Raw genomic sequence first — 13,079 nt, forward strand, 5'->3', positions numbered from 1 at the left:
TCACACCAATCCCAAACTACAACACACTCACTGCAATGGATTCGTTTTGCTTTCAAAATCTTCTAGCAGGAAGTATTCCTCTCCTTCTTCAGAAACAAAAGATGACCCTTGGCTGGTTTACAATCACACAAGAAATGGAGCAAGGTCACCATTTATAAATGAGTGAAATCTGTTAAGCAAGTAATACTGTGAGTCTGTCATAAGACCTGTCAAACAATAGCCAGATTTCCACAAAGAGTTCTCTGCTACACACGGCCAAGACTGTTTCTTCAAAAACAGTCTCCTGAATATCAGTCATTACGAGAGAATATACATAGAAGCTTGAAAGAAACCTACAAAATAGGCTTACACATACGGTTTCTTTTAAGACTTCAAGTCAAGGTTTAAAAGAAATTAAAGTTTTACAGATTTTAAAATGCAGATATGTTCACATAGCCCCAAATGAGCAGGCACACCCACCTACCCGCGCACACAGAGGCCTACGCCCACTTACCTGATGGGCTCAGGCTTCTTGCTTTGACAGTTGATCAGCAAGAGGTAGTCTTGAGGATCATCCTGGGTGCCAAGGGTCTCGGGGTGTGGCGGGAGGCTGATCAGCTGGTAGGAGGGAGGTAGAGCAGCAGAGGACAGATCCACCTGGGCGGAAGGCGGTGCTGTGTTTATAGCGAAAGGTGAATCAGCAGGCGCCTGAGCAGAGCTGCCCAGCGGCTTCACAGGATCTGCGATAGGGAAGTTGAACTGTCACTGTCCGCTTGCTTTTGTTAAACCAAGACACTTTAAAGTTTCAAACTAGTTCACCCTATAAAAGCAGAATGCCAACCATGCCTAGTAAAACACTACTACTAGATGCCTGCAGCCCTAGCTATTCGGGAAGCGAGACCACTAGAAGGTGGGTATATGAGTCCAGCCTGGACACCTGTGACCCCCATCTCAAATAACAAGCACACAATCATTGCCTAAATAGCAATGAGTACACAGGGCGTGACTGGTTCCTGTCAAAGAGCTCTAAAGACCCAGAATCTCCCTCTCACTCAGGAGTCGCGGTCTTCAGTTTTGAGGCTACTGAAAAGGAAGGTGCTCTACAATCCTAGCAGGAGAGGCATCTTTGGCCCGGACAAAAAAATGATTTTGTTATCCGGGCCATTTTTCCCCGCGTTGAGTTGGCTATGCATCCAGCTCTTGCATAAAGCTGTCACTGTGCCTAGATATGCTCTAACTTCAAATTTCTGAGTAAATGCCTGATACCAAAAAACCACAAAAGACACATGATTTATGTCTATTCTATGCTACCAGCAATGAAATAGGCCATTCTGCTCCTTGTTTTTGTGGGTTTGACTTAACTGCTTTTTCCAAGAAAAAGGGTTTGCTTGTACATGTAAAATCATTTCCTGTTTCTTAATTCAAAAGACATTTAGAGTATAATTAACATCTATTAAAGGCCTAATAAGCTACTAAAGCAAACATGTGTGTGTACTGAAGTTTGAACTCAGGGCCTGAGCAGTGTGTGTGTACTGAAGTTCAGGGCCTGAGCTGTGTGTGTGTGTGTGTGTGTGTGTGTGTGTGTGTGTGTGTGTGTGTGTGTGTGTGTGTGTGTGTGTGTGTGTGTGTGTGTGTGTGTGTGTGTGTGTGTGTGTGTGTGTGTGTGTGTGTGTGTGTGTGTGTGTGTGTACACTGAAGTTTGAACTCAGGGCCTCAGCATTGTCCCTTAGCTCAAGACCGATACTCTACCACTTGAGCCACAGCTTCTCTTCTGACCTTTTGCTGGTTAAATGAAGACAAGAGTTTCACAGACTTCTCTGCTTGGCTTGGCTTTGAACCTCAATCCTCAGATCTTAGCCTTCTGAGTAGCTAGGATTACAGATGTGAGCCACTAGTCCCCAGGTTGACACAAACTTTTAACTAAAATTTACTTAAGATAGCTAGTAAGCATTGTTAAGGAAGGCCTTCTAATGAGCAAGTTTTCAGTGCAGAGCAGTAGATTATATTTGATGAGATACATAAAAAATAAATAGGCCCAAAGGAGCCTTTGCCAAATGTATAGCTTTTCCCATTGACAACCATGATGCCGGGTGGTCATGTCCCTCAGGCTGGAGAGCCTAAGTAACACCTTTCCAACAGTCAAACTAACTCCTGTGAAACAGTGCATGATGTAAGCCTTAGGATTCAATCTTACTCTGTGTTATCAGTGAAGAACAATGTGGCGTAGTGACTACAGTGAGTTCTCTATTCTGCAGCCCCTACCTTGCTGTGTTCTGATATGCAACAAAGCAACCCTTGTCTGGAGGTGGTGAGTCTTTCTTCTGAAGATGGCCTGTATCTGTGCATGGAATTTTCTACTTTCTATGATGAATGAAACATAAACAGGTCAGGGTCACTCTGGTTCTATTGATTACCATTGTGTCTGATGAGTTGCTTCATTTAGTGTATTTTTTTTCTCTGTAAAGTGAATCATTTTAAATAAATCTATGTTCAACTTAGCTAATTGAAGTCTATAAGGAATATTCATTATAATCACAATCAACACTAACCCAATTGTCTTCTCGCTTCAGAACACATCTTTTCCATGGAAGAATATTTTACAAAGATGAATGGATACAAATGAGAAACAGCAATGGTAGCTGCAAGTTACAGCTTTGCTTTCCTTCTTTTTTTTTTTGTCGGTCATGGGGCTTGAACTCTGGGCCTGGGTGCTGTACTTCCGCTCTTCAGCTCAAGGCTAGTGGCTCTACCGCTTGAACCACAGCTCCACTTTGGTTTTCTGGTGGTTTACTAGAGATAATAATCTCACGGACTTTCCTGCCAGGGCTGGCTTTGAATCGTGATCCTCACATCTCAGCCTCCTGAGTAGCTAGGATTAAAGGCATGAGCCACCAGCACCCGGCATCTTTTTTTTTTTTTTTTTTTTTTTTTGATGCTAGTCCTAGTGCTTGAACTAAGGGCCTGAACATTATCCCTGAGCTTTCTTGCTCAAGGATAGCACACTACCACTTGAGCCACAGCTCCACTTCTGGCTCTTAATTGGAAATAAGAGTCTCACAGACTTTTCCTGCCTGGTCTAGCTTCAAATCGTGATCCTCAGATCTCACTCTCCTGAGTAGACAGGATTACAGGGGTGAGCCCTCAGTGCCTCCCTGTTGCAATTTCCTGAGCTAATTTCATCAACTACTGAAGACCCTCAATTTCTGCACATCATGTTTACTGTGCTTCAAGGAGAATGTATTGTATTTGTTATGACTCTCAATAGAATGAAAAGACATCTTAGAAACTTTAATCCCTTAGGCAATGCTGACAAATGCTACAATTCTGATGCACAAGGATGAGGGCACCAGAATCACTGGGTATGTTAGAAACTAGGGGTGTGAATCCACTGAATCCAAACTGAAAATGTGTAGTGTAATAAACCTCCCCCACAGTATAACCCCTGCTTTCACTGTATTTGATATCGGTATAATTTGTGGAGGGGAAGGGGAAAAACAAATCGTTTAAATAGGGATACAGGTGGACCCATTGCAATAATAAGATGTACAAATCGATGTACATGTCGAAAATTACAACTTTGGTGTGGGGGGGAGGGTGTAGGGGGGGGATGGAGGAGGCTACAATGCTTGATAAGAAATGTACTCATTATCTTGCCCATGTAGTTGTAACCCCTCTGTACAGTATTTTCACAATAATAAAAAAAAGAAAATGTGTAATACAAGCTGGGAGCCAGTGGCTCACGCCAGTAAATCCTAGCTACTCAGGAGGCTGAGATCTGAGGAATACAGGCAGGAATGTCTGTGAGACACAGAACTATGCTCAACAGTATACTGTTGTATAGTATAGTAGCAATAGATGCCTCAATACAAAAGCAAATAAAAAGCTACTAAGGCCCTGATGAACAAAGATTACACAGGACAGGATATGCGAATACACATTTAAATGTTAATTTGTCTACTAAAAGAAAGATGAGCAAACAGAAAATCGTACTATTTTAAAACTAAACAACTGTAATTTAGGCATTGGAAGAAAAGCAAACTTAAGTCCACTTTCGAATCTTGGGAACTTAACTTGGGCCGGGGGATTTCCCGCCATCTTTCCACTGCTCTGGGCCAGAGACTCCCAGCCCTGTTGGTTGTTTAACAGCTTCTACCTTGGGGTTGTAGAAACAAAAAGAAATCTCATTTCCAAGAAAAACAAAAGAAATTTTGTTTCTACCCTCACTTGCATCCCCTAAAGAAAAAAGCCCAGAAAATCCACAGACAGTTCAGCAAGTTAGGATTGGAAAACAAGAGCTCGCTTGCCAGCACAGAAGAGTCAAAATAGCCGCGGTCACCTGGGCCAGCGGAAATAACATGCGGGCGGTATTTTGAGAGGTTCCTGGAATCAAAACACAGGTCAGAGTTTTCCCTTCTCCTTTTGTTTTTCAGGGGAAAAACGAGTTATTCTCATAGGGACGGCGGGGCAGTTATTTTCCCAGGCTGGAAAGCCAGACATAGTCTGTTTCTTCCCACATCTGGCTTGAAAACTGGCAGCAGCCAGTTTCCACGGCAAGATGAGGAACGTGGTGAGTGTTCAGAACGGGGACGAACCCAGGGCCCAGGGGACAGATCTGGGGGCAGGAAGAAGAAAGCAGTCAGCACTGGTGAGTGGTGCTGGGGTCTGTGTAGAAGCAAGAAAAGAGAAAACAGGTGGGAAAAAAAAAATCAGTGGAGGAACAAACACAGTCTGAGTCCTACTGTGCCGTATTGAACGGTATGATGTTAGAAAGATTAATAACAGTCCTTTTCTGTTTAAAATTTGATGCGAACCTTCTGATCCTTTAATTGTGTTTGATCTCTCTGTCTGTCTCTTCTTGTGGTTTTTGTGGTTCTGGGACCAAACCCAGTACTTTGCCCAGACTAGGCTTGCTCTATCTATCTATCTATCTATCTATCTGTCTGTCTGTCTGCCTGTCTGTCTGTCTACCTATCTGCCTACCTATTTATTTCTATGTTGCTATTTGGGCTTGAACTCAAGGCCAGGGTGTCCCTAAACTTCTTAGTATTTACTTGGAAATAAAAGTCTGTCTCATTAACTTTCGTGCCCAAGCTGGCTTTGAATCGAATCCTCAGATCTCAGCCTCCTGAGTAGCTAGGATTACAGGTATGAGCTATCAGGGCCAGGCTAAGCTTTTTTTTTTTTTTTTAAGGCATTTATCAAAGTCAGCTACTATAAATACATAAGGATATACAGTGGTTATTTTCAATAATCCTAGTAGATTCCCTATGATAAATTTTTAAAATCCGAATAAGAATACCATAAAGTATTGGCGGGGGAGGGTGGGCTACCTGATAGTACATAATGAAAAACCATTCGTCTTTTATATATTTATTTCAAGAAACTTGACACATACTTGAACACATTATATATTAAGATATTCCCCAGTGTGGCTACTTGGAAGATTTGGCCAGGAAGAAGTTTCAAAAAAAATGTGAACAACAGGATCTAAAATATAACTGCAGCTGTATTTAGACATACATCATGAACTAAATGTAGAAAGTGGAGGGCCCAGTGGCTCAAGCCTGTCATCCTCGCTACTCAGGAGGCTGAGATCTGAAGACTAAGGTTTGCAGTCAGCCCTGGCAGACAAATCTGAGATTCTTACCTCCAATTAACCAGCAAGGAAGCCAGAAGGGGAGCTGTAACTCAAGCGGCAGAGTGTAAGCCTTGAGTAAAAAAGATTGCCCTTCGCCTTCCCAACTGTCACCTGGCGTTCATTATGCACTCCACAAATGCCCACAGCCTGGCCGACTGATGGCAAACTCCAATACTTGGATGAATGAATAAACCAATTTTCTAAAACAGACTAAGCTCATCTTTGCTGAGAGAATGCTCATTCGCCTTTTTTTTAGGTCGGTCGTGGGGCTTGAATTATGGGCCTGGGCACTGTCTCTGCGCTCTTTGGCTCAAAGTGAGCGCTCTACTGCTTGAGCCACAGTGTCACTTCTGGTTTTCTAGTGGTTTCTTGGAGATAAGAGTCTCAAGGACTTTGCTGCCACGGGCTGGCTTTGAACCTCGATCCTCCGATCTCAGCCTCCTGAGTAGCGAGGATGACAGGCGTGAGCCACCGGCGCTCAGCTTTCATTCACTTTCTTAGTGGTCAGCATTGTTTTCTGCCCAGAATCTGTGCCTTCAAACTTGAAAACTTAGGGGGTTGGAGGCATGGCTCTGTTGGCAGAGCGCCAGCCAATGAGCAAAATATCAGGCACACAGTTCAAGTCCCGGTTTTATAACAACAAAAAGATAAAAAGAAAAAAACAACTTGGAACTTTAATCCTGGATAGAAGTCTTTTGAAATTCTTGGAGGACCTCACCTTTACCCACACTGAAATGCACGCACTCACACTCCCTCTCAGACAGCATCTCGCTGAGGAGGGTCATGAAAGAAGAGACATGGAAAGACTCCTGCTCCTCAGCATTGAGGATCAGCATCGTCGCCAGGCAGGACCTGGAGATGGACGCCTGCTCTCCATCCCCACAGCCTCAACAACATGAGGAGATGACAATTGCTGACCTGGAAAAACCCAGCACAAAGGAACTAGAGGGGCGTCTAATCTCACCAGGGCAAAACAAGTACTTGCTAAACAGCCGCCAAAAACGAGACCCATCTCACTGACAACTGGAACTTAGAAAAAAAAAAACCAAAACAGAGACTAACAGAAGGAAGATTCCAGCTCCTATCTCCTGCATCCGCCTTGGCTTGGGCTGGGCCTCGTTGTGGGGCTCTGTCCTGCACTCAGGAAGGATGTCTGCATGACCACTGGTACTATTTCTCTCCAATCCATTTTTATTTTTCTTTGCCAGTATCAGGGCTTAAACTCAAGGCCTCACACTCTTGCATTTTTCGCTCAAGGCTGACATCATTTGAGCGATACCTCTATTTCCAGCTCTTTGCTGGTTCATTGGAGATAAAGAGTCTCACAGACTTTTCTGCCCAGCCTAGCTTTGAACCACAGTCTTCAGATCTCGCCTTCCTGAATAGCTAGGATTACAGGTGTGAGCCGCCAGGCCTGGCTTCAATCCAATTCTTGACACCAGTGATTATCTTCCTGTCCTTCCAGCACTCCTGTGGAAGTATCTAGCTATACACACGCCTGAGTGTGAGCATACTACTGTGTCTCTTCACCCTTCAAGTTTTGTTTTCTGTGCTTCCAGGAACCTGGGGTCAACTAAAGTCTAAACATATCAATTGGCAATTCCAGAAATAAACCACCTATATGCTTGAAACTGGATCGACCCCACTCCTACCTAGGACACGAATTGCCTTCTCTCCAGCATGTCCACACCGTACCTGCTACTGCCTGAAAGCCACACAGGGCTGTCCTGAATGAGTGTGCAGTGCTTGTTTCCTGATCCTCCTTTGACTTCACAATGCTCCCAAAGCACAAGAATAATTGATTATAGCAGACTGTCACGATATCCTACTTTATCGTCGCTAATCTACTGTTGCATCCAATCTAAGAATTAAATTTTAGAATAGGTATGTATTCACAGGAGGAAAAAAAATGGGTATAGATAGAGCGTGGACTGTTCTCAGTTTGAGGCACCCATGGGTGATCTTGGAATAAATCCCTGCAGGGGTGGGCGGGGACCCTAGAGTACAGCCGTGAAGACAGCAAAGTCCAAGCCACCGGCTCACCTTCACTCCCTCTGAATTTAAGTCCTACACAGATCCTGAGTCTGTTTACAAAAGCAGACTCAGCAGTAAGGAGTCACATAGCTACACACACACACACACACACACACACACACACACACAGAGCTGTGCAGACTTCCACTTACAAATTCTTCTTCACACCTCCAATCTCCCAGCTCTTTTTAAGACAGGCATCCCAAATCTCAATTCCCCACTCAAGACCTGACGCCTTGCTTTGATCATCCACAGCTCTTGAGCTAAGTCATGTCAACCTGTCTTCTACCTCAGAGTCCTTGCTCAGAGCCCAGATTCCAGGGCAGCACCTGCCCTTCTTTTACATGGAAACAGGCTTCTTTCCACAGCCAATGATTTCCCATCAGTCTCTTTATAAGGGGTTGTTCTCTTCAACCTCTTACCCAAACCTTCATTCTCCCCTACTCCTTCCAAGTGGACACTGGCTGGACACTTTTTCCTTGCCTTTTGTGATTAATTCTCTCTGGCTTTTCATCAGTATTGATAACCACCTGGGCTACTTCACAGCTGCAAATTCTAATGCAGATTTTATAACAACACCTAAAGAATTGGGTTGAAACAGATAAAACTAGATATTTACAATAGGTCAAAATAGCTCAATACCAATAGTATTAATACTTATGTCAGCATCAATAAGTGCTCTTCTATGCCCTCCTGCCACCTTCTTCTTCAGGGATGCTGATTGACAATGGTTACATTTTTCTCTAAAATGTACACAAGAGGGCCAGGTGTAGTGCTACATGCTTGTAAACTCAGCTATGTAAGGAGGTAGAGATGGGAGGATCACAGTTCAGTCCAGCCTGGGCAAAACAAAGTTAGGGAGACTTTCAAAAGAAAACAAGCTGGGCAGAGTAGCACAGGCATAGGTACCCAGAAGGTAGAGGATGGAGGCTCTTTGTCTGAGGCTAGCTGTGGGGGGAAAGGTGAGACCCTATCTGAAAAATCAAGTAAAGAAAGAAGGGCTGGACGTATGGCTCAAGGGCCAGAGCACATTGCTAGCAAGTGTGAAGCCCTCAGTTCAAACCCCAGAACCAACAAAACAAAACTGTATAAAAGTTTCTCTCAAAACTGATGAAAGAAGCTGGCCTCCGGTGGCTCACGCCTGCAGTCCTAGACACTCAGGCCTAGCCACTCAGTCCTAGCCACACAGTCCTAGCCACTCAGGCCCAGCCACTCAGGCCTCGCTACTCAGGCCTCGCTACTAGGCCTGAGTAGCTGGGATCTGGGGATCACAGTTTGAACCCAGCCTAAGCAGAAAAGTCTAAAAGTCTATGATGACTCTTATCTCCAACTAACCAGCAAAAGGCCAGAAGTAGAGGTGTGATTCAAGTGGTAGAGAGCCAGCCTTGCGCAAAAATGAAAAACTAAGGGGCAGCGTCCAGGTCCGAAGTTCAAGCTCCAAGACCGGCACAACAACAAACCGGTGAAAGAGTTCAGTGCCATGTTCTCTCTGCCATGTTCCTATTATAAAACTGTCCTGTGTAACTGGAAATAACGAAGATGTTTCAGAACATCACTAACAAAGTAGCAACGGAAGGAGGGCTCCAGCTGGATGATACCATCCTGCGCTCGCTCACCTTCTTCTGTGGGATTGAACCCACAGATGTCACAGATGCAGCGCACCCACTTATTCATCTCCTCCTCGCTGTCGGCCACCAAATAGAAGATCCGGTCGATGGTGTTAATGTCAAAGATGTAGCTGTTTTCAAACTCCTTCTTGTTAAATGTCAACCCAGCATCCACTTGTTGGCACAAGTTCAAATCAATGATCCGGATGGGCTTCTTGGCGTGATCATTTTTGTAGTACTCCAGGACATCTGGGTCTCCAGTCAAACGGCCGCTGCGGAGTACAAACCATCTCCTCTTCCAGGCCTAGAAGCAAGCAGGGCACCATGAGCATGAGGGAACCAGCTTTCAAGATGGCCCATTTTTAACCATTTAAGGAAGAGTGTCATGGCTCATGCTTATATAACCTAGCTATTCAAGAAGTTGATATGCAAGGATTCCAGTTCAAAGCCAGCCACACAAATTTCAGAGACACTTATCTCCAATTAACCAGCAAAAAATACCTGAAGTGGTAGTGAGGTTCAAATTGTTAGCGCACCAGCCTTGAAAACATTTAGCATGCATGAACATGCTTCAGAATGTAACATCCCTATCCAAACACCTGAAGATATATTGCTAAATAGACAAATATTTCTTTATGGAAGAAATTTATAATCCTTTAACAAGAAATTATCTAGAAAAATCACAAAGACATGTGGTTCTTTAATATCAACCTCTCAATCAACAGCTAGACACAGTAAGTTTAAGTCTGTAATCCTAGCTATTCAGAGGCAAGAGATTGTACATCACAGTACAAAGCTAGCTCAGGCAAGATTAAAAAAAACATTTTATGAAACTCCATCCTGACCAATGGCTGGGTATGTTGGCATACACTTGCTGTACCCGAGATACAGGGAGGCTCAAAAGCGGGAGGATTGCAGTATAGGTCACCCAAGCGTAACATGAGACTCTACCTAAAAAATAACCAATACATAAAACAAATGCTGGAAGGCAGCTCCAGTGGTAGAGTGCCTGCCGATCAAGTGCAAGGCCATGAGTTCAAACCTCAGCACCATTAGAAACACACACACACACACAGTGTCAGATTTGCACGAATTTACCACAGTGGTCATCATCTGAGCCTGTTTTCTGTCTTGTCTCTCTCATGTGTGATCATCAATCACCAGTTCCTACTCTCCGGTTACAGGAAGCCAAATTCCTTGCCAATTGCGCATGCTCCTTTTTGTTCTTTGTTCCAGTACTGAGACTTGAACTGAGGGCCTGGGTGTTGTCCCTGAGCTTTTTGTTTTGCTTTGTCTTATTCACATTCTACCACTTGAGGCCCCAGCCACCCTTGTGGATATTTGGTGGGTAATTGAAAATAAGAGTCCCATGGACTTTCCTGACGCAGGGTGGTTTTGAACTGCCATCTTCAGATCTCAGCCTCCTGTCTATCTTGGGTTTCAGATGTGAGCCACTGGTGCTTGGCTGCTTAAACTCCCTTCTAAGTCCCGGATGTTCTTCCCTCATCCTGGCCTGGCCAACTCCAAGCCTTCCTTTGCCTGACCACCTTCAACTCAGCCACCCTAAGGGGAAGTATATGAACTAGGGGTACAGTTGCAGGGACCCTATTACTCGACTAGACAGTGATTTATGCACACGTACAATTCAACCTTTGTTTTATATGTATGTTTTGCATGTAACCTCTAGAGTCCATGAAGGAAAATGACCACAAGAAGGAAAAAGATGACATCTGCTCCCCACCAGTGCACCCCCAAGGGACCACACAGTACCTGGTACACAGAGACGGGACACAATTAACACCCCCACTTCCCTAGGAGAATAAGGTGGTCAGATATCCAGGGTCATGAGAAGAAAAAACACTCTTAAAACCACATAAGAGTGGGCACTGGTGCTCACGCCTGTAATCCTAGTTCCTCAGGAGGCTGAGATGTGAGGATCATGGTTCAAAGAGAGCCCAGGCAGAAAAGTCCGTGAGATTCTTATCTCCAATAGACTACTTAGAAAAAGCCAGAAGTGATGCTGTGGCTCAAGTGGTAAAGTGCTAGACTTAAGTATAGAGTCTCATGGACTCCTTAACAAAAAAAAAAAAAGGAAAGGAAAGAGCTAGGGGCAGTGGCTCACGCCTATAATCCTAGCTACTCAGGAGGCTGAGATCTGAGGATTGCAGTTCAAAGCCAGCCTGGGTAGGAAAGTCTGTGAGACTCTCATCTTCAATTACTCACCAGAAAACTAGAAGTGGCGCTGTGGCTCAAGTGGCAGAGCACTTCCCTTGAGCTGAAGAGCTCAGGGTCAGTGCCCAGGCCCAGAGTTCAAGCCCCACGGCAGACAAAAGAAAAAAAAAAAAAAAAAAGGAAAGAAAAGAGAGCTTCTGACACCCAACAAGCATTTGACCAAAATCCCTGTACTGAAAACCCCTGCGTGAACACCTTGGAGTAAGGACCAAACCAGAAGCGAATGGACCGCATCCCGCCTCTGCAGCTGCGTGTCGCTCTCTGAGTTCTGGTTGAGGGTGCTCGCCCGCACCCCATCCACTGACATCACCCTGCTGCAGGAACTCAAATAGCTGGAAAGCGGAGAGCAATGCATTCATTGAGGTGCCGTAGGCAGAGTGAGCTGGCCAGTACAGGGGCCACACAGATGCTCTCGAAGACACGAACCCCTGTGGCAGGAAATGACACCATGAAAACCCACAAGTTCGCCAAGAGGCACCTGCTACTTATTTATTTAATTTTCCCATGGTCCCAATGGGAATGTTTGTCTCACTCACCCAATGAGTCACTCACAGCGAATCTGGCACCCACGAAACAGGAAAACAAAAGTAATTACATAAACGACACACTTTCATAAGGCACAGACAAAGGTCCTCTGGATTATGGTACAAAGCACAATTTAGCCACAGAATAAAAGCTCGATGCTTGACGAGCGATCTGACATCAGCGCCCTTGCTAATCGCAGCACAAAGGCGGGTCTGTCCTGTGTCCCCGCACACACGGCCTGCATAGATCCGTCTTTGTTATCTGAAAATATCTGGGATTCTTAAAAGTTGGTCCTATTTTTATCCTTGCTGCCTTGGTTGCCCAGTGCAAAGCCGCCCGCTGCCTTGCTAGTCCTGGCTGAGCAGCTACAGAGCGAAAAGGACAAGGTTTCTAGAAACCATCCAAAGCCAACTCAAAGCAGCTGTAAAGAAAATGCACCTGAAAAATCACTTTCACAGAAGCCCATGATGAGCAGAGAAGGAACGTAGAATCTACAAGAAGCTGCACTGTCACAACTCATTATGTATAAAATGTGTGTGTGTGTGTAATGTTGTGCTAGTACTGGGGCTTGAACTCAGGACATTGTGCCATTGCATGGCTTTTTTACTCATGTTTGGTGCTCAACCACTTGAACTATGCCTCCACTTTCTGTTCTTTTGCTGGTTGAGTGGAGGTAAGAGACTCAGGGACTTTTCTGCCTAGGCTGGCTTTGAACCAAGACCCTTAGATCTCAGTCTCCTGAGTAGATAGGATAATAGGCATGAGCCACCAGCGCCCAGTTCTAAGAATTGTTCTTCTCTACACTGGCTACACTTTTTGCACTCATGCAAATTGGAGATGCACACACGGAAAGGCATGGGTGTGAACATACCAGCCAGGAAGCAGACACAGGTCCCATCCATTGATAGAAAGGAACAAAATGACAATCCGGAATTGCCCATACCATTACCGGTTACAGTATTATTCAGTTTCACAAAGCATGCTCCGTTTGCCTAAGCAGTAAACAGATTCAGCTTCTGGTTTTCTGGCTTGGACTGCATGCCCAGTGTGGTGCTTGCTAAGGT

At 44.7% G+C, this 13,079-nt stretch overlaps 1 protein-coding gene across 4 annotated transcripts in view; it reads right to left on the bottom strand.

Moving 5' to 3' along the window:
* Positions 1 to 13,079, bottom strand: part of Gab1 (GRB2 associated binding protein 1) — a 99,770-nt gene that overhangs the window by 26,422 nt on the left and 60,269 nt on the right. For 2 of the 4 annotated variants that reach the window (XM_042701830.1, XM_042701828.1), the window contains exons 2-4: positions 9,268 to 9,562; positions 494 to 719; positions 32 to 112 (exon numbers count right to left, since the gene is read on the bottom strand). In XM_042701830.1, the coding sequence (XP_042557764.1) occupies positions 32 to 112; positions 494 to 719; positions 9,268 to 9,562 (602 nt within the window). The remainder of the gene's footprint in view (positions 1 to 31; positions 113 to 493; positions 720 to 9,267; positions 9,563 to 13,079) is intronic. The other 2 variants (XM_042701831.1, XM_042701829.1) reach the window with 1 other exon arrangement.

This window comes from Dipodomys spectabilis, unplaced genomic scaffold (assembly GCF_019054845.1).
Source record: "Dipodomys spectabilis isolate Male_0828 unplaced genomic scaffold, ASM1905484v1 ptg000297l, whole genome shotgun sequence".
NCBI lineage: Eukaryota > Metazoa > Chordata > Mammalia > Rodentia > Heteromyidae > Dipodomys > Dipodomys spectabilis.